General features: G+C 36.8%; 1 protein-coding gene across 1 annotated transcript in view; it reads right to left on the reverse strand.

The window, feature by feature from the left end:
• The window catches only part of SLC15A5 (solute carrier family 15 member 5), a gene marked incomplete at both ends in the record, with an annotated part of 78,280 nt that extends 71,905 nt beyond the window's left edge, over positions 1-6,375 (reverse strand). The window contains 2 exons of the mRNA XM_079140116.1: positions 971-1,193; positions 6,015-6,375. Coding sequence (XP_078996242.1) covers positions 971-1,193; positions 6,015-6,375 — 584 coding nt within the window. The remainder of the gene's footprint in view (positions 1-970; positions 1,194-6,014) is intronic.
• Positions 6,376-22,548: the final 16,173 nt, after the last annotated feature.

The following is a 22,548-nucleotide window of genomic DNA, read 5'->3' on the forward strand; positions in this document are numbered from 1 at the left end:
CCTCTAGCATCACAGTCTGGAGCCTAAGTCTGCAATATGTGGGCTTTCCATAGGCATTTCAGATCCAAACTGTAGGAGCACCTCCCCATCTTTTAACATCTGCTGATGATCAACAAAAAACAAAAAGAAATTCTATGCTAAATTCTGAACTAGGTTTCTTGAAGATTCAAATTTCAATTTCAATTTTTTCTTGAGTCTCTATTTAGTAATAGAAAGTGGTTCCTGTAAAAACATATAAAATAATGAATTATGTAAGAACACAATGGAAGAGGCAAAGATTCACAGAAAAGTATTTTGGTTTTCATGAAATACAAACTCTTAAATTTCGGGGTGAATTGAGTTAGAAATAGGTGCTGGTTGATGTTAACAAATTGTAAAATACTTCCATATTTTGTCGTCTCCCCTGTGCATTGGCCTATGAATTTATAATCCCTGCCAAATTAGTCTATTACAATGTAGACATAACTAATAATAACAGCTACCATTTTTTGATCACCTACTACATGCCAAGTTTTCTGCAGGCGATGTGCATAATGTAGTCTCTAATAAAACCTGAGAAACATTATTATCCCCCTTCAGAAATAAGTAAACTGAATTAGAGAATAAATGATTTGTTCAAGGTCAGTAAGTTTGTATTAAGTGCCCTGGAGACTTCCAACAGGCCTGTTTGGCTCCAAAGCCATGTTCTATTCAACGTGGCAAGTCACTTCACATCATTCCATTTGGAGGCTAATGTATCAGTGTGTCTTGGGAACTGGCTGATTAGCTGGGCTGGGCGGAACCCTAAATTCCCATGATTATTGACTGAAGCATTGTCACAGACATCATCACACCATTACCTACCCTATCCAACCTCTGACAAACACCAGCAGGCTGCTATGAACACGCGACCAGGAACTGAACAATGAAAAAACCTAAAAGGGAGATGATTGTCATAAATTTGTTTGTTCTCCTAACCAGTGCAACCTACCAGTTAAAAAAAGACATTCGTGTCTTTGATTCATGCTCCTGAAGACCATAAGCAGCCAGTGGACAGACGATGGCTCTCACTCCCCCTGTGCCAAGGGAGATGGCCAGCAGTGCTGCGTGGAACAGCCTGTTCTGCTCCTTTGTGGGTATGTGGTTAATCACGTGGTGAGAGCCTATGTAAGAATCTTCTGAGGGGAAGGCAACCCCAGATAACAAGGCAGTGCCTGTACGGAAAGAAAAAAAAAGTACATACATAGACCATAGACCCACGGAATCACCAAACCACAGCACAATTAAGGTTTTTCTTCTGAAAGTAGCATCATTATGTGATTGTCTCATGAAGATATTTATGTTAATCATTGCAATTTTGAAGATAGCCTGATTTTTATCAGCATAAAAATTTCCTCTATTGTGAGTATTAACCAGAGTCCTTGTGTTTTTCTTTCCTCTCCTTACCCTAAGCTTGAACTATCTTTTTCTCTCAGAATGTATAAGCAAACTGTGTCAATTTTAACAAAATTAAAGCAATTTATCAAAGCATCGTGTAAAAAATTAAGACATCTGTATCACCCTCACCCCATCCACCCTGCAAGAGAAAAATCACTGTTAATATGCCATTTGTTTTTAATAGTGTTAGGAAACACGATGATCTCAGATATCTCAGAAGCCTGTTAAAAACTTTTGAGAACATTATAACAGAAGAAAGCACAACCAGTGGTTTCCATTTCTACACCTCTATCTTCCTTCAATGCTCTTCTTACTTTTTCTCATACAGCTGTCTGGAGACTTCTTTGACACACAGACGTGAGAAGGCTGCAGAGATAGGAGTGGGACTTGGACGATGGGGTACCAGCTGGAGAGAGAGAGGACATGAAGTGGCAGAGGTGGGTTTGAGCATCCTTTTCACCTCCCCCTGTAGGTACCACATTTGATGACTATTCTTGTTTAATAAACAGGCATTTGGCTAACACTTTATATTTTGCAAATCATTTTCATATGCTATATTGTTCCCCCTTGGAAAAACTTTGTGACGTTAGAAAACAGATTTTCTTATTCCAATTTTTCAAAAAAATGAAACAGGTTCAGTGAGGTTAAGTGACTTGCCCAATGTTACAGAGCAGCCCAGATATAATCTCCATCTTCTTGTGCTTCTTATCAGCAAGTGGTCACATGATCAGGTTTTTCTGAAATAGCATCCCCCCCACCAGATTATAAAAGTAATAATTCTTACTTCAAAAAATTTGAGAAATACAGGAAAGCATCCAAAATAATACAAAAAGCCCATACTTTTATGATCCAGAAATAATCTTTACCTTTAACTATACTTTTTATGTTATATTTAATTATAATTTATAGTATATTTTATATAAATAACAAATTTGAGATTATACTGTTGATTGATTCTTTTAACATAATCAAATATTATGAACAAATTTAAATGCCTTTATATATATATATATGCAATATATATATTTCAATATGATTTCTATTGATGGGAGTCTAATCATTGTTTTATAATCCCTTTTTAGTAATTGTGAATGAGTACTGCACAGATGTTGTGACATGTAAATTTTGTACACGTCTTTATTTCCTTAGCCTAGGTTCTTAGCCAAAGCATTCATATTTTTATGACTTTTAATACTGTTAACAAATGTTCTTTAGAAGTGTAACAATTTTACCTTCCACCATTATTGTATGAGCTGGCTTGAATCAATACTAGTTACCATCATTATTTTTTGTTGTTGTTTTGTCAATTTGATTAGTGAAGAATGACTTCTCCATGTTAGTTTTGTTCTTTTTAAAATTAATTTTGCATTATTATTTTTGTTATAATTTTTTATAAGCTATTTTATGTGTTTGCCTTTCTCATATAGACAAAAATTGGGTCTAATGTTTCTGTTTTCTTACAGTGGCTTTTACGATGTGAAAAACATATGGACTCAGTTATCATTCAGTAACAGACTGATCTACTTCAAAGATGGACCCTTTAAATTATAGAGTTTGAAATGTATCCTTTAAGGTTAGCCATATGTAGAACCGACTGTTCTTTTTTCTCTAATATGAGACCTGGTAGGCAAAGGGTTAAGAGTCAGAGAAATTATTTCATGCAGCAACTACTTGTTTAAGGACAAGACATTTTAGTCCATATGGTACTTTGTGTAGGTTAAAAAGGCACTTTATTTCCATCTTTTAAGAAAATGTCATAATATATTACTTTTGTTAGATCAAAATTTTATTTCTATCTGCTGTAAAATTGACATAATAAAAATACAAATCTATGACACATTTGACTAAAATTCTCCTCTTTGCTGTGTGCTATTATGTCCCACACATTCATGTATGTGTTTGACAGTTCTGTTTGAAGCACCAAGATGTGCCATATCTTGTTAGGTGGTAGGGGTCCCTTGCTCTTTCCTCCAGGAGCAAATGAGTCCACTGGAGAAGTCATGATGGTGCACAGTTGTATAATAAAGAAGTAAATGCAGTCATATAGGGATGGTCAGTGTGTGGTCGAATACAGAAAAGCTGGTAACCAACGCTACGTGGATCTTGGAAGAACAGCAGAAGTTTTCAAATGTTGGATGTGGGTTGGAAAGATAAGGGAAGGTGACAATTTCAGGCATAGAAAAGAACAGTAGAGAAGTTCAGGACAAGTTCAGTATATTCGGAGTTACATATTGAGAAAGAAGTCTGCAGAGATAAATTTTGTATAGATTGTAAAGTTTCTTGTATGCTAGATTAATAAAGTTGGGTTTTATTTTTTAGGTAATAAAGTTTGTGTGTGTGTGTGTGTGTGTGTGTGTGTGTGTGCGTGTGTGTGTGTGGTTTCTTTTTTCTTTTTCAAAAACATCAATGTCATTGGTAGAATGGCATATGAACAAGAGTTAGACTGACAACTGGCAACCCAGTAAGTAGGCCATGGTTAAGAAGAAAACTGAGTTTTTGAGTTGAGTGTAGCAATTCAGACAGAAGACACATTAATGATAGAACCTCTGATATTTAGTGACAGGTTGGAACCTAATGGTACTGTGAGTGGGGAGACAAGGAAATAATCTGTAGTAAGGAAATGAATGGATATGGAATTGACATGGATCTTTTTTGCCAGATTCCAAAGGAAAGATTTCTGTTCTGGTCTGGTGACTTACCCTGGAATTTATACTGATAGGAATTACCAGGTTAAGCAAGAAGTTACCAAATGCTACTGAAGTGGCCTGTTACTGAGTCAAGCAGAACAAATTATTCATGTTTTTGTTTAAATGTCTCTTTGTCAGAAAGCATTCCCTGATAGAAAATAGCAACCCTGTCACTGTCTATTCCATTCTATGCTTACCCAGCTCTATTTTTCATTGTAACACTTATTACCACCTGACATAATATCTATTTACGTGTTTATTTTCTCTCCCCTTATCTGAAAATCAGCTTCAGCAGAAACTGACTGTTTTCCCATCTATTACATTCCCAGATCATGGGACAGTAGCTGGCACAGAGTGGTCAACGAGAAGTATTTGTTGAATGTGGAGTCTATATTTGCCAAGTAGCAACTTTGCTTTTATTTTGCAGAACTTAAGCAGTGACATTTACATGTTCGAATCACACTCTAATCAGTTTTCTGAATGGTCATTTGCCAATGCCTGAAATTTTGTGATAGGTAGAGCACCTGATGTCTGTCATCCTTCTCTCTTTTTTCTCCCTGCCATATGCATTTCAGTTACATTTCGCACTAATAGTGAACAACAAACTACCTTCCCAAGCTCCTCAGCTCAGACCTGTGGAAGTGAATTTGGTTCCTCCATTGTTTTGTATCTATATTTAGTTTCCAAGTTTATATAGCTTTCACTTGTTCTCTCCTGAATGACACTTCTCTATTGCTTAAAGCATCATCCTGAGGCTTTTTTTGGTCTCTATTTAATCTTTCACTGTGGTTTTCCACCCTGTTTATGGAGGAAAATCATTTTCTCAAAAGCTATGCCCATGATATCCTCAGTGCCTCTTGTCTAAGAACTTGAACATTCCAACTTAAAATTCTAGACTATTCATCAACTTGGTACCTATCAAACTATCTTGATATTTCCCCAGCACTTCTCACACGGTCCCTAAACTTTTTAGGTATATTTATTTCTCTGTGTAATGAAGCATAGTGTAGTGCCTGAATGCACACATTTTTAAAAGCATGCAGTCATAGTTAAAAATATAGAAGTCAGAACTTCATATGCCTTCTTAATTACCCTATGGTTAGTTGAAAGACCACTTTTTTTTTGGGGGGGGGGGTTGGTACTGGGAATTGAACCCAGGGTGTTCTATCACTGAGCTACCTCCCCCACCCTTTTTATTTTTATTTTGAGACAGGATAGCACTAAGCTGCCTAGGTGTCTTCAAACTTGGGATCCTTCTGCCTCAGTCTCCTGAGTAGCTGAGATTATAGGCATAGTCCACTGGACCTGTTTTAAATACAGGCAAGAGGATTGAGACAAGAGGATTGCAAGTTCAAGACCAGCCTCACTAAGCAACTTAGTGTGACTCGGTCTCAAAATAAAAAAAATAAAAAGAACTGGGGATGTGGTCAGTGGTTAAGCACCTCTGAGTTCAATCCCTGGTACCTGTCCCCTGCCCCAATAAAAGACCATCTTTTGATAAAAACATTCCTCAATTATTCCAATTATTCTACATGACCTACAAAATATTTTTCAGCATATTTCATCTTTTTTGTGAGGAAATTAATTTCATGTTTCACATAGAATTTTCAAAAAATTTAGGTTTGGGATATTAAGTAGGAAACGACATTCTAAGGAGAACAGAAGATAGACATGCAAAGAAATAGTTGTTATAAAATAAATGCAGTGTTATAGGTATCAGAGGATCTTCTAACACTCACAGTTATCAGCATCTTAAATAAAATACAGAATTAAATAGATTGAAACAACATTCTTACTTCATTTATCACACTTTGTGCTAAGAGCAGGGTAAGAGTAACATAAACCAAAAAGTCTAACCAAAATCTCTTCAGTTAAATTACAAAACAGCCCAGTCAGCAGGGGAGCACTCACCTAAGAAATGTAGGAATAAGCAGATACACACCAGTTTATTTCTTCCTAGGTAGACGTCAGCCAGCCACCCCACAAGCACAGGGGTAAGTATTGAAGTTCCAATAAAACACAAGTTCAAAATGGCTGCCTGGTAATTGAGGTATCCCAGCTTGATAGTGCAAAAGGGAATCATGTTGCAGACCACCTCAAAGAAGGTGAACCTCTCACACAGCTCCACCAGAAGCAAGCAGATTCCAACTTGAATTTTTTTCACAGAGTTTGGCGATGAAAAATAACCAATATGTCTTACGGTTCTCTCCTTCTCAATGCTGTGATGTAAGGCCACTTCCTCATCTGTTATTGTAAAATCTGTAATAGACATGACCACCCTCCTCGAATACAACTAGTGTTAGTGGTTTGGACTTGGTGATTTTTTACCCCCATCCCTCTAATGAGAAAATAAGTAAGATTGTTGCTTTGAATTTCACATCCCTATGCAAAAATTTTTTAAGGTTTTTGCACATTAATGTTGTTCATTTTGATGATCCAGAAGCACAGGAGAGGAGACTTGAGTATTTGAACACTCATGGTTCAGTGTGGCCAAATCTGATTTGTTTGTTTAATTAGTTAGAGACTAAATTAGGCTCTTCCTCCAAAATTATATTGAATTGCATGAATCCAGTTGCATATGTATGGAAACTTGTCTGCCTCACACTGATAAAGGTTTAAATACTGAGGCAGAAGAAGCAGTTTTTCAGGAGAATTTGAGCAGAGATCAAGAAATAATTTGAGTCTAATAATTTCTGATATTTTAATTAAACAAGCCAGAACAGTACCAAGAGATAAAATGCAAAAGGAAATCTGTTTTGAGGGGGCAGGATACCTTATCGTTATTACATTTCTTGTTATTTTTGGTTGGAATTCTGATAAGAAAGTTAATTAGGTAACAAAAGTGCTAGTACATTTAGGTAACAAGCAGAGTTTACAAGAAAGTAATTTAAGTGTACTAATGAAAGGAGAAAATATTGAACAAAACCCCACTTCCTTTAAGTTGACCCCATGCTTGTAGAACAGCCTCTCAGAGGAAATCAGAATCAAAAGGCACCATTTGACTCCCTTATTATTAATCATCAGTTAGGGATATAGCAACCAGCCTCTACATGCTTTGGGAAATATTAGATCTGGTCTTACCCTGACCCTCCAGCTAGGTGAATAGATATTAGCATTCTACTTTAGAAAGCAGGAGGCTACCTATTAAGCTAAAAAAGTGATATCAAAACACCACCTTAACATTTAGGGGTTTAGCTGCAAGGATGTAGGAAGATGAGGGACTATTGGGTTAAAGTCTTACTAATTCAGCACATGAATTAGTAATTCAGTACAGAAATGCAATTTTCTTGTTGGAGTCAAAACCAGAAGACTGCTAGGCATGGTGACACATATCTGTAATTCCAGAGACTTGGGAGGCTGAGGCAGGAGGATTGCAAGTTCAAGGCCAGCCTCAGCAATTTAGCAAGGCTTCAAGCAACTTAGTGAGACTCTGTCTTGATATTAAAAAAAAATAAAAAAAAGGTATTGAGGGGTGCTTGGGATATGGCTTAGTTAAGTATCCCTGGGTAAAATCCCTGGTACCAAAACAAAACAAAACAAAACAAAACAGAAAGACTAATAAATGGTTTAGACTCTGATTTGTATCTTTTGTCCTGAGAGAAAAACAGTGACACTCTGATTAACAGTTCCACCATGCGTTCATATAAAAAAGGGGCATCATTCCCCAAAAGTAAGTTGACACCATGTTGGAGTTGGCTTGGGATAATTCTAGTTTACACCAGTTTTTCTCACCAAGAGCGTCATCGCATGGCCTAAGAAATTCTTTTTATTTTTCTCCTCAGCGGTTGTCCTCAGCAGTTGTAATCATGTGTGGAATGACTCAAGAATGCATATGTTGGAAGTCGAATCATTCAAAATGCAGTACCAGATGAAATTGCCCATGAGGCCCCAGTGGAGAATTCAGCCCCTCTCTGGTTCTTATCCTTCAGGAGGCAGGAAAATGTTGTCCTTCCGTAAAAGACTCTGATCATTCCAATCAACTTAGAAAGGCCAGAGTCTTCAGGAAAAGTTTTTTAGGGTTTTGAGAAATCCCCAGTTGGGACCAGAGTTTCATTTGGGCTTCAACATTGTCTCCTAATTTTTTCTGTCCTCATCTAAGACTACATCTCCCAAAGAGATGAGCTGGTCAGAAGCCAAAATGAGAAGAGGAAGTGGAACTAAAGATCAGGAGAAAAAAGACCTTGAGTCTATCCTGGTTAGAGGCCAAAATGAGGGGAAGAGGAGGTGGAACTAGAAACCAAGAGAAAGAAAACCTTGAGTCTGTGGATCTGGAGATCCTGCAACCACTGATGAATTCTATGCTGTTGCTTGGAGTGGTCAGATCTCAGGAATTGGAGCAGCACTGATTGCATCTAAGTGGTATATAATTGGTGTGTACTTGCATATGTCATACAAGCTTGTCAGAATAGGAGAGAGACCATCTACAATTTTTCCACCTGCATCTTCAGAACTCCCTCTAGGATGGGCTGGTATGCAACTTGTCATAGGCTCAGCTCCTCAGCCTCCTGCTCCATCTCATCCTAGGACCAGCTGCATGTCAGAATTTGGTGGTGGTGGTCATTGTGGGGTCCTTCAGACCTGAAGGTACCACAGTGGATGTTCTAGCACCACCCATGCTTTAATTTTTGTTTTGTGAAAAAGACATTCTCTGTGTAAACCCTTGCTCTTCCATTTTAAAGAGGTTCTGAAAAAGTATACAGTATCTATACACTTGTCCTTCTGCCCAGTGTGAAGAAAAATTACTTTAATCCTAGAAGATAGTACCTCATATAGTCCCAAGCTCATAATTCTCCAGTTTGATGTATATTCTCCTTTTTCTGGGGATGACTAAGAGTAAAGTCTGGCTGCGTATGGTTGCACATGCCTGTAATCCCAGAAATTCTGGAGGCTGAGGCAGGAGGATTGCAAGTTCAAGACCAGCCTCAGCAATTTGGTGATACCCTGTCTTAGAAATAAGAAAAACAAAACAAAACAAAACAAAACAAACAAACAAACAAACAAACAAAAAAAACCAAAAACAAAAAAACAAAAAGAAAAAAGAAAAAAACTCAGTGGTAATGTACCCCCTGTTAAATTCCTGGAAGACAAAAAAGTGAAGTTTGTTGTACTCTTACAGGGTTTTTCTTCCACACCATGCAATGACCATCCTGGACCTTACTATTGTGTTGAATTCTACATAGAAGTGTAATTATATAATGTAAGTAAGGTAGGAATGAGTTATCACATTATGATGGTTAATTTTAGTGTCAATTTGTTGGGCAACAGGGTTCCTATATTTGGTCAAATATTCTGGATGTTTCTGTGAGGGTGTTTTTGAATGAGGTCTACATTTAAATCAGTGGATTCTGAGTAAAGTAGATTGCCTCATTCAATCAAAGGGCTGAACTGAATATAAGATTGACCTTTGGGGAGTAAGGGGGACCTGTCCAGCGACTACCTGTGGAATTCATTTACAACATGGGCTCTTCCTGACTTTCCAGCAGGCTGCGTTGGACTCAAACCTCCACTCTTTCCTGAGCCCCCAGCCTGCTGGCCTCCCCCATTAGATTATGGACTTGCCAGACCTCCACAATCACAAGACTCAATCCTCAGAATAAATTCTTTCCTGTAATGCACACCCTCTCTGGAGAACCCTGACCTATACAGATACCATCTATATTACACCCCTTTTTCTCTTTGATCATGAAGGAAAAAGAAAGAGCTTAAGAGTATGGAACCCACAGCTTCAAAATTTATATGTTTGACTGAGACACATCTCCTGAGTTCCCAATAAATTGATGCATATCTTTCCCTAGTTTTCTCACTGAAATTCAAATAGGTGTTCTAAGCTTAACTTGTTACCTGCATTCTGCTCCTCTTCCTTCTTTTCTGTGTGATTTATAACATCACCCCTTGCTCAAATATTCAAGTTAGAAAACTGAGTGTCCTAGATTCTCTCTTCATTTCTTCCTGTTTTTTCCCCCAGGAAAATATTTTTCCATATTTTATTGGCACATTATTACTACACACAATGGTACCATTCACTGTTACATATTCATACACGTACATGGTGTAACAATATAACTTGGCCAATGTTGTTCCCATTGTTTTCCCTTTTTCTCCCTTTTTTCCTCCCTCTAGTCCCCTTCCTCTACTCTGCTGATCTCCCCTTGATTTTCATGATATCCTTTCCTCCATCTTTCTTGTCTTTTATCCTAACTTACACATATCAGAGAAAGCATATGACTCTTGATTTTCTGAGATTGATTTATTTCACTTTACATAATATTCTCAAGTTCCACCTATTTTCCTGCAAATGACGTAATTTCATTCTTTATGGCTGAATAAAACTTTATTTTGTATGTATACCATATTGTCTTTATCTATTCATTCACTGACAGATAAATAGGCTGGTCCCATAGTTTGGCTTTTATGAATTGTGCTGCAATAAACATGGGTATGCATGCATTTCTACATTGTGTGGACCTTAATTCATTAGGCTAAATACTGAAGAGTGGTACAGCTGGCTCATATGGTGGTTTCATTACTATATTTTTTGAGGAACCTCTGTGCTATTCCAGAAAATATTTATTGAGTCCCTAACATGTGCCAGACACTACCTTAGACTTTGGGGTTGGGGGAGGGCTGTCAATTAAAATTTCTGAATATTTCATAAATTCATTCTTTTTTTTTTTTTTTCACCTCTGTGCTCTGATCTTCATTTGAGCCCTCAGACATTTCTGGCTTGGGTTGTTTATCGCCAGTCATGCTTCTTTATCAAGCCTTAGTCATTTGCACATCATTTTCATCTGTTTTCCATAGTTTTATATCCTCTTTTCCCTCTGGCTGTCCTGATTCTTGTCATCTCTTATATTATTTTCCTAATAGTTTTATTTAAAACTCTTTGATTTTTAAAATCAATTAAGTATGTTTAACAAAGAAACTTCAAGTTACCTTCAAGTTAAATGGAATCATTTGCCACAAATAGAAGGTAAAGCAAACACAATATGAATTAAAAATAATACTTAACATTAAGTATTTTTTTCCTTGGTGGGTTAGACTCTTTTCTAAGTACGAATTCATTTATCTTGGAAACCATCTTATGAGGAAGAAACTATTTTTATGAGCCCATTTTAACATTGTAGAAACTGAGACACTTATAAGTAAATCATTTACTTAACACTAGTAATAAGTAGCAGAGCGGTGACTGAAACTTTGGAGGCTCATGCCAAACCTACACTCAATAGGTGCCTTTTCCTTTATATGATAAAAGTGTTTGAAAGATGATGGGTGAACGACCACTTTCACTGTGGGATTTCATGTTACCTAATGTCCACGCCACATGTCACGTAAAGGCAATTCAATTTCTAAAATACTCCTCTATTTAATCCTTCTTAGATCTCCAGAGATTATTTTTTACATCTTAATTTTTCAATGTGTTCCCCTGCTTAAAATCTGTAAATAGCTCTTCTGGACTATGGGTTCAAATCATGCAGGAGCATCAGGACCTCCAAGACCAAGCTCCTGCCTGGTGACGCCCCTCCCACCCTGCTGGGCTGGACCCCAGGCTCACAGGTCTGTGGCTGTGCCATGCTCCTCCCTCTCTCCTATTTCATACACTGTTTCTTTTGCTGCAAACACTTTGTTTTTCATTCACCTTGGGGACCTTTCTTCATTATTTAAACCTCGGCATGAGAACTGCATCCTGAGTAAAGGTTCTCAAAGCTAGACTCTTCTTTGTGCTTTTAAAACACCGTGTACATCTCTTTTAATGTATATTATGTTAATTAGTTTGTATGCCTACTTTTGTTGCTGACTGAGTTCTTGAAGAATGGGTACAACTTCATGTTTATTTCTCCTTTTCTTAGCACCGTGCCTAGGTTGTGCTAGTTATTTTAGTGTATAATTAGTGGCATACAGTGGCAGTGCCATGTGACATACCCAGACACTAAAAATTTGAAGTTTTGATGAGTGTTAAAGCCCTCACTTTTAAACTCATCATTTGCTTAGAAAATGGTTAACAATCATGTTCTGAGGATATGCTGTCTCCCTTGAAGGTAGGCATCTTTCCATGTGGGGAGGAAGATTGGTGATGCTGGGTAGAGTTAAGACTGGTGGCATCTGATTTTAAAAGTTCATCATTTCAGGCCAGCTGTCCTCTAATTTCAAATATATACAGCTTTGGGTTTGAAAGAAACCATTTTGGACAAGCTCCTTATTTTAATTAAAAATCTGAGCAGTCAAGTGGCTGGTCGAAGGCAACCTGACAAATTAAAGTTCATCCCGCAATAAAATTCACACCTCTTTGCTGCCAGTCCAGTGTTATTTCTACAGCATTGCAACTGGGTGAAAATCTACCCTGGAGCTTTCAAGTTTGAGTATCTTGAAAAGTAGAAATTGAGCTGGACCCATAGAACTTATGCCTATTCAGATCCATAATATAATAGAAATGCTTTTAGACCCTGTTCCTATCTACACAAATTTGCATAATAAACTTAACTTCTTAGGATATCAGTGTCTTATGCAGTGACTAAGGGCTTTGGATTTAATGATATTTAAGACTCTTTCTAGTTCTCTGAGTCTCATTTCCCTTGTTGAAGACTCTGGAAATTTATAAAGAATCATCTTCCTATAAATTTTACTTTTCATATATATAAACTATGCACAGGGTGTAAGTAAGATTTAACTATTTTAAAAGATGCAATTACCATGGCTGTGGTTAAATTTCTATCTTTGTAGCACTCTCCCTGTGGATCCAATTTGAATGGTAGGGACAGTGGAAAACAGAGGAAGAGCTACTGCATCTCTCTCTCCCCCAGGACCCCAAAGTTAAAAAATTATCCCTGGCTTTTCGAATTTATGCAGGAGAAAAAACAGAAAAATTTAAAATATGGTTATAAATAGCTCTTTGGTTCTGATTTTATTGTTTCTTCAAACTCTGCAAATTTTATTCCAGGGACTTTATTCAAAGACATGTAATTACCTAAGCTAAGCAGTTTTTCATACTTTCAAGGCTCTTGCATTATTGCACCTGTACGACGGCTTTATAATTCAGTAGTAATTGTACAGCAATTATTTTTCATGATGCATGTACATTTTTATATCAGATTGTTGGCAGATATTCTTTATGATGATGTCGTTTTCACTAATGAGGAAATTAGAGCCAGTTATCTCATAGAGTGAGATACTTTTTTCTAATTCATTTCCTAGCTCTTGACTTGAAGTTTTTGTGTTATAAAGCAACATGTACAAATGGATGCAAGTCCAGGAAGGGTTGTGGGTAATGGTGAACTGGTAAGGTCCTAATTGTCTGGTTCACATGATGGTCTCTGAAAGTAAGTTCGTATAAGCATTTATGTGTATATTTAGATTGTCAATTCTGTGACAACAAATATCTAGCCTTATCCCACTTTTAAGCATTTCATAGTATCCACCATAGTATCCTCCAATGAATGATGGACTGACTTATACCAAAGTTTGACATAGGACAAAAAAAGTAGAGTGCTAGTATGATTATCCAATAAACTGGGGTACCAAATCATTCAAATTAGACCAATTAGAACCAATCAAAATTTAGCATTTATTGAGTACCTGCTTATGGTAGAACAGGTACTCTACCTGATGGTAAGGACTTAAGACTAAATAAGATCTGATCTTTAACTTTCAGTCTACTCTAATAACAATTATGTATTTCAGCTATGCCATATGTACACAAACTATGATATAATTACTTCATTTCATTCAAGAATTTTATTTAAAACATACTGTATAAAGTAGGGAGGACACAATGAAAAAGACACAGATTTGACCTTCAAGGAATTTACAGTCTGGGTATACAGACAGAAACAAACATACAAAAACAATTAGAAACAGTGACAATTGTTCTCATAGAGGTACACACAGAGCACTATGGGATAATAGATAGAGTGAACCTTAATAAGACTGTACAATTCCTGGAGAAAGTGACATCTGAGGGAAATCTCAGTGAGGGATGAAGGATTGTTAGGGCCAGGAAGGTAAGGAAGTGGAATCTGGGAAAAGCAGGGAAAGGATCATAGCTATGTGAAATAAATAAAGTTTAGAACTTTGGGTACTTTTTTTTTTTTTTTTTTTTTTTTTTGGTACCAGGGATTTACCCCAGGGGCATATTCCTAGTACTTTAAAAAATATTTTTATTTTGAGACGGAGTCTTACTAGTTTGCTTACAGTCTCTCTAAGTTGCTGAGTCTGGCTTTGAACCTGTGATCCTTGGTCTCAGCTTCCTGAGCTGCTGGGATTACAGGTGTGCATCACCACACCCAGTCTTCAGGTACTTTTTGATAATACTTGAGCATAAGGTGAAGAGGAAGAGCGGTGGAAGATGCATAAGGTGAAGAGGAAGATGAGTTAGATGCAACAAAATTGTGAACAACCTTTTATGGCATGATGAGGACTTCAGATTTTGTTCTGAACTCAGTAGAAAGCCATTAAAAGTTTCTAGCTGAGGAATATGGGATCAAAAATTACATTCTAGAGAGCAAACAACATTTCCCTAGCAGCAATGGGAAGAACAGACAGGAGGTCATAGAAACTGGGTTGTATAGAACTAACCTTAGATGTAAGTGAAGAGAACCTATTAATGGCCATTATATTGGGGATAGAAACAAGGTACAGATTAGTGAGTCATTAAAAGAAGGAAAAATTTACTAAAATTTATGATTGATTTAAATATCTGTGGTAAGGGAGGAGAAATCAGTGTTGAGCTTCTAGAGTTTTGACTGGTGAAATCTCACAGTGTTATTCCTTGAGACAGATTAGTGGACAGGGTGGCAGTAGCAGACTGCATGGAAATGAGAATGAACTGGGTTCGCATGTATCACTTTTGAGAAGCCAGGGAAGATACAGAAAGAGATGCTCAGAATATTCACATCTGATATTGAAGATGCAAAATCTGACCAAGATTTGACTAATAGTTGAAAGTTTACTGATAGCAGAGGCAGTCATAGGAGTGGTTGAGGTAGAAACTAGGGCAAAACAAAGCATCTTGGAGGATTTCAATATTTAAGAAAGAAAAAGTTCTTTCTGTGGTATCATAGGAAAAACTTAGAGTGGGATTTCCTGACAGGTGTGGAATTGCCCAATAGATTTAGGAAGAACTAAATAGTCAAGTATCAGATTGATAAGAATTAAATGTACTTATTTGATTTAATATAAATCCAGATGTTGATATCTTTGGCAGAGATAAATATCATTGGTACATTAATTAATATACTGAAGGTGTTTTCAAAGTGTTCAGGAAGAAGGAGGGACTAATTCCACTGAGATAGGGAGTCAGGTGATGTTGGAGGTGGGCATGAATAAATCTGTCACATGGAAAAGGTAAAAAAGTGAACTCCACCCAGAGAAACATAATGGGAAAAACCATAGAGGCCTGATAAACATGGAATGTTTGGGTTGCAATGTGACTGGAGATAGCCTCTCTCCCTTCTCCAGGACTACCCACTGATCACAGTGAAACAGAAGACAATTTGTAAGGGAGATTCAGAAATAGAGTTTGCAGAGGTCAGCCCTCTCCTCCATGCCAGACACAGGAAGCAGAGTAGGGGCAAGGCTGGAGATGGAACTGAGAGAAACTAATACTGAAAATGGACAGAAAGAAACAGACTCCATAGAGATATCATAGATATTGATATCTAAATATGTTAATTGATTGGGGTGGGCTAGAGATATTGGACCCAGAGGATTGTAGAAATGGTGACTTCATTTCCCTGCTATGCATCACTCTGACACCCTACACATTTGGGTGAGTGATACCTAATTGGAATGGAGAATTTAGAGGAAAAAGCAGGTTTTTGATATTAAGCTTGATTTTGGGCATACTGGTCATATTACTGTCATCATTATCATTCAGATAACAATGGAAATATGTATGGGTCTGGGACACAAGAAATTGAGCAATAATAATGTTCACATGGGAATCATTAATGTCTAGATGCTTATTACAACCAATAGAACAGATGAGGTCATCCAGGAAGGGTGTGAATAGTAAGAAGAGAAGATCACGCAGCACAAACCCTGCGGGAGATCCAAAAGTTCTGGATGAGATACTCATAATATTTATTTTCATCATTCACCCTTCCAGATTCTGATGGCATTGTGGCTGAGGGTATCCATGGTTGGTAAGTGAAATTGAAACTGTTCAAATAGTACTATGTATTTTAAGACTTCTTTTTTTAAAAACATAACTTCTATAAGTTTTAAAAGAGAAAGAACAATTTAGAGCGTTTAATTCTTTGTAGCTTTTTTGTTTTTTAAAAATATTTTAATCATCTTTTTACTATGAATTTTTGCCTTATTTATTTATTTGTTTATTTTTACCAGAGATTGATTGAAGCCAGGGGTGCTTAACCACTGAGCCACATCCCCAGTTTTTTTTTTTTTTTTTTTTTTTTTTTTTTTTTTTTTTTTTATAATTTTGAGACAGGGTCTCACTAAATTGCTTAGGGCCTTGGTACGTTGCTGAGTCTGGCTTTGAACGCTTTCCGGCTGTATATTTTTTTTTTCCTTTTTAAATTTTTCTTGTTGGGCCTGGTGGCACATGCCTGTAATCCTAGCAGCTTGGGAGGTGGAGGCAGGAGGATATCAAGTTCAAAGCCAGTCTTAGCCACTTGGCGAGGCCCTGTCTCAAAATAAAAAATTAAAAGGGTTGGGGATGTGGCTAAGTGGTTAAGCACTCCCCCCTAAAAATGAATATATATACATATTCCCCCCCCCCCTTACATGGAAACCACAGTCATGACGTGGGTTGATACACATCATTCCATCCTCTGTTTCCTGATTCCTCCTTTTTTTTAAAACTTGTGTACTTACAGTCATAACCAGTTAATCTGCTTTAAAAAACAAAATAAAACAAAACAAAAACACAAAGAACAAAAACTACTTTGGGCCTTCCTTTGGCCACCTCTACTGAGAGAAATCAATGACTATTCCCTGAATTGCTTTGTGCTGTGCTGACAGTCTCCATTTAACACCCAGAGAACATGGAGCATTTAGTTGTTGCACTCCCTTACATTTGCAATTCATTTTCTGTGTCAATTCGTGTGGTTGATATTATAAAAATCATTTTAAACCTAGTTTAACTTTTCTTTTTTAACGTTTGGCTTATTCATAATTTTATGAGCTATAAATTTTATTGCATTGTGAATTGCTTTTCCCATCTGCAGATAACTCTGAGGAAGTCCTTGGAGGAATTGCTTAGGATGTGGTAAAAAATGAAAAGAAAGGGACTTGTGTTGTGATTTGGTGCATGTTAGGCCAAAATGTATCATTGAATAAAAAATGACCAGGAAAAAAAAAATATTTAGGCTTTGTAAGTCTGGTTTTATTAGAAGTAGTCACTCTAGCCAAACAGGTAAACTGTCTACACCATGCAAAATGAATGTAAAATTCAATAAAATTGCAGAGTTTTGTGAAGAAATAGTTTTAATTTTTAGAGTCCTTTTCAGCTGAAGATTTTCTTTGGTGTGAATTAGCCAGATAAGCTGTCAATAAGACTTAAAATAACAAGAAAATGCAAGTTTCTATTTTTCCTATAAAATGCTGACCTAGTCTTAATGCAGATTGAAGCTAGGGTTATTAAGGTCATACCAAATATTTATTGAGTATTTTAGTCTTCTTTAGGCCCATATTTTATCATTAAGGCAGGGCAGAAAATAAGTGCCAGAAATACATAGAAAGAAAAGTATATCGATTGGTTTCGTGTTGGGTTTATTTATCTTGAAAAAGTCTACACAAACAATACTGAAGAAAAAGTCCAATAAATTTTGGGTCCAAGTTCATCTGGCTTGTTGATTCACTACAAATAGTTTTATCTAATCCTTTTCTATTCTCTATTTAAACTGTCACTTTTATTATTTCCCATAATGTATAATGCTACTACTAGAGAGTTTGGAGAAGTCTAAATTTGTGAGAATCAGGAAGTAGAAGATGCTAGGTTTGATTCTTGCTCTGATTCACACCTTGCCTTTTTTGTTTTGTACCATATCGATAGGCCATCTGTAACAGATACTTTCACTATGTGTGTTCATGCCATGTATATACATCCCCCACCTGAGGACTTTTCCTTAGCTCTTTCCTCTGTCCATAATGCTTTTCTCATAGATATCCACACATCCATTTTCCTTACTTCCCTTGAGACTTTACTCAGATACCACCTTTTCAATTAGGTCTGCACTGAACTTCTTGTCTTAAATAGCTTACCACTGCCCCACTCCACATGTGAGATGATCTAATTTGCCTGAGAAGTTTCTGGTTTTAAAACTGGACGTCCCACAACTCAGGAACTTCATTGAACTCATTCCAACATTTCCTGGTATACCCAAAGTTTCTCTCTCTCTCTCTCTCTCTCTCTCTCTCTCTCTCTCTCTCTATCCATTCTTCAATATCTACCTATCTACAGTCCCCTCTCACACATCCATTTAATTAAATACTTCCTTGTACTAGATTAAGTTCCATAATGGTAGGAATTTTTGCTATTTGACCATAGAGGCATTCCCGGGCCTCCAAAACAGTTTTCAATGAATATTTGTAAAATGAATGAAAAATACATTTGTCAGGGCATAATACTAAAAATGAGAATAGAAAGACCACATTGACATTGTTCCATCTGTACAAAGAGCTACCAAAATTATGTTTTGATTTTTATCATTCTTATAACTCATACTTGCAGGTAAACTGAATGAGTCAGAGATTCCAAATGGCAGGAAATGTAATGCCTTACATCCTAGTGGTTTGAACTGAAAATTGAGATTTATGTAATGAAAATGCTGATTCATATCAGAATTGTGCTGCAGGATGATCAGATTGGACAGAAACTTTCAATTGCATCTCAGTATGTTAGATACACTGATAGAAAAATAAAGAGAGGGAAAAGATGGTCCTGAAAGAGCATTATAGAACTAGCTTGGCATTGACTTTAAAGTAGTTATGGCACAGTCAGTGCTAGCAGATTGAGACTGAAATTCAATCAACCACAATGTACTTAGGCAAACAGATATATGTTATCTAGTGAAAAAGTAAAAACCAGAAAACAAATGTAATAGACTGGATATGTTATTAGACAGCATCTAATAAAGTAAAAATGAGGACATGAAGCCAGGGAAGTGACACGATTTACCCAGGATGACTCAGATAGCGTCTCTCTCTTTCCATGTCTTAATCACGGTTTCTTCCAACTTATGTCCTGGCTCTGTGGCCAAGTGTTGCTGCTTTTCATTATTTCTCTTCTCTTTTCTTATTTAAAAAGTCTGAAGTTTCAGGTATTTTTCCTCCCTCACCATCCGGTACATCCTATCAATCATCAGGATCTCATTTTATCTTTAAATATTTTCAGACAATTGCCTTTTTCTACCCCCACTGTCTTCTATTTACCATGTCACTCTGCAGAACAAAGTCCATGCTCCTGGAAAAGACTCACACTGCTCACAGTGATCTGTCCTCTCCTGGTTTTCTCCTTCATCCTCTGCTTCACCTACACTGAACTACTTATGGTTCATGACAACTGTGGTGTTAGTTTCCTTTCTTTACCAGGTACTGCCTCCTACTTGCTGGATATTGCCCTCCCCAGTTGCCTAAGGTTTATTTGTATTTCAAGATTAATTTCCAGTGTCCTGGCCTCCAGAAAGATGTTCCCATCCCTCAGTCCACGGCAAGTGAAAGTATGTTCCTATAATGATATCATGATTCTATATTTTGAGGCTGTATTTGTATCTCTTTTCCCTATCTCCTGTTTCACATATGTGAACTGAGTCTTATTTCTCTTTATATCAATAGCATCTGGCAAAATGCTTGGTGATAAAACAACTATTGGTTGAACGATTGAATTCATGAATGAATAACTGTTTATAGGACTTCACTGTGATCAGCATTGTATCTATGGACACACTTTGCTGATCATTCATCCATCAGCAAAGAACTTCCTTTTACTCTTTTTAAAGGCACCTTTAAAAAAAAAAAAAAAAAAAAAACAGAGAATCCTCTTCTATTTGAACACCTGACAAATGAGTCACACCTCAGCTGTAATGAAATTTTCCTTATACTGCCAAGTCTCTGTTCCTGATGGAAGAATCCATGCTAAAACTTCTATTTTATTCCCTTTGGACTATTGTAATGGTCTCTTGGCTGGGGTCCCAGCACACATAATTAGCAGACTTCACTTGGTATGAAATGTTGCTGCTAGAATCCAATCCAACACTGGATCAAATAAGTACATAACTCTGTTTTCTGTGTCATCAAAATTAGAGATGAAAAATTATTATTAGTCTCACATAGAGTCTATTCCTCTGGGGAATTAAGGTAAAATTGTTCCCCTCTGGTGTTTTGTCCACTGAGTTTAAGTGAATTAAGCAACAGGTCCTCTACTATTTCCCCTGGGAGTGTTTTCACTGTCAAGTAGAAGTGAGTTAAAAAAAAAAAAATGAAGAAGAAAAAAGTCCTACAACTTATATTAGGTTTTCTTTACTGTTACCCTCCTAGTCTCTGCTCAGTTGAATTTTGGAACTGTATGTGATGGAGGATATCCTAGGGCTGAAAGGTTTATTTTCCTTTGTGATGTTCATTGAAGGCAATGCCTTTATAATGACCCATTTAATCCCAGTCACTTAGAAATGAGTTAACTATTCCCTCCTTTGCACGATTTAAATTGGTTTAACATCTTTCAATGCAAGTTATTTGTGTAATTCCCTGCACATGCTAATGTATACACCTCAATCTGACTACACAGACATCAGGTCCAAACAAATGATTTCAGAGCCCCATGAGCGAATTACTGTATTGATCTATTAAATAGACTTAAAATGTTTGTTTGGATTTGGAAGTCACTTGTAATCAGCAGCATTTTAGTGGAAGACTTTGCCTGTGAATAACTTAGTAGTAGAAGGCAAAGCCAGATTGCCTAACTACACACAGGGACTGGAATTCCAAGAAGTTTCTCCCACAGCTTTCATTACCAACAGGTCTTGCTATCAGAATAGATGTCAGCATTCCCCATTAAGATAATTCTCAAAGTTAAATTAAGGCCATAAGGAAAAATCTCCCCATTCTACCTTTTCACCGTTACATACAACTTTCATTAGGGAGGATTTAACACAAAGGAAAGAAAGCTTGCTGGGATTTGAAGCCAGATGGACTACAATTCAGATACTGATTCTCCCACCTTCCAGTTGTGAAGCATTAAAATGCTACTTGGCATTTCCAAATCTCCGATTTCTCATTTATAAATTGGGAATAGTAATGTAGTGCTCATATGATTGTTGTGGGGATTAAATGATGCAGTGTGTATGGTATGTCTTGGCACAGGATAGATACTCAATAAAATTTAGTTTTCTTTTTTCTTTTCCTTTTTGCTAAGACAATTCTACTGCACAAATCAATGAGAGTATGTTGGCAAATGTAGATGAACATCTGGGATGAATTTAACATGCATTTTACAGAAATAGGAAACCAAGGTACACTTTATATTTAATTATTAATAAATTTCCATGAATGATTTTAAATAGAAAGTTCCATATAAGTTCAAGATGCTATTGCTACTGCTAATTCATAATCCACTTACTGATCACATTCCCTCAATGACCCCTTCTTGACCTATAAACTTTTTTCCAATATATCTGACTATATTCTCAAATGTTATTTGGAGCATTTCAATCTTGCCTGTTCATGTCAATAGTATGTAAGTGTATCATACTGAAAAGTCCATTTCAGACATTCTGGAGACCTTCCCCTTTCTTATTTATAATTAATTGGTCAATAATATTAATTAAATTTTTGGAGAAAGCAAAGGGTATGTGTATGAGCAAAATGTGACAGAAGTATATCATTTGACTGAATCTGGTCTCAAGCTTCTGTTATTCTCCAGGTTTATTTTTAAGGTCTCCAGAGACTGAGCATTTGCTTTGTATTACTTTATACCTTCTTCGTTGCCCAAATAATGAAAGGCAATGAAGTCTTAGGATTTAGGATGTGGGTGTGGTATATTAAAAAGTTTAAAGGGTTTTTAGGTATGTGGTACGGGCAGGAGGGTCCCAGCCCCACACAGTGGATGCATTTCTGGCTGGTACTAGTCAAACCAGTGGGCAGTCAGCTTGAGCAAGGTCCTGCAGAAAACCCAGGAGAAGGGGAGTACTGCCTGGAGTATAGTCTTGTGCAGATTAGTGAGGAAGCTGGTAGCAACAAGGATTTCTAGATAACTTAGTTTCTAAACTAAGTTATGACTTAGAAGAATCCAACCCTTTTTTATTAATTTGTCGCCTCCCCCCAAAAATTCTCATTGCCTTAGCATTTTCATTGACTATTGTATTCTTTTTTAATTCCATGAGACAAATCAAAATCAACTCTGGTTGAAGAAAATAGTTCCTAAGGGCAGGTGTATACTTTAGCTTATTTCAATCTAGAACTGGGCTCTGGTCCCATTAAAAGAAGTGCCAGAGGA

Source organism: Sciurus vulgaris (assembly GCF_902686455.1).
Source record: "Sciurus vulgaris genome assembly, chromosome: 5".
In the NCBI taxonomy this organism is placed as follows: domain Eukaryota; kingdom Metazoa; phylum Chordata; class Mammalia; order Rodentia; family Sciuridae; genus Sciurus; species Sciurus vulgaris.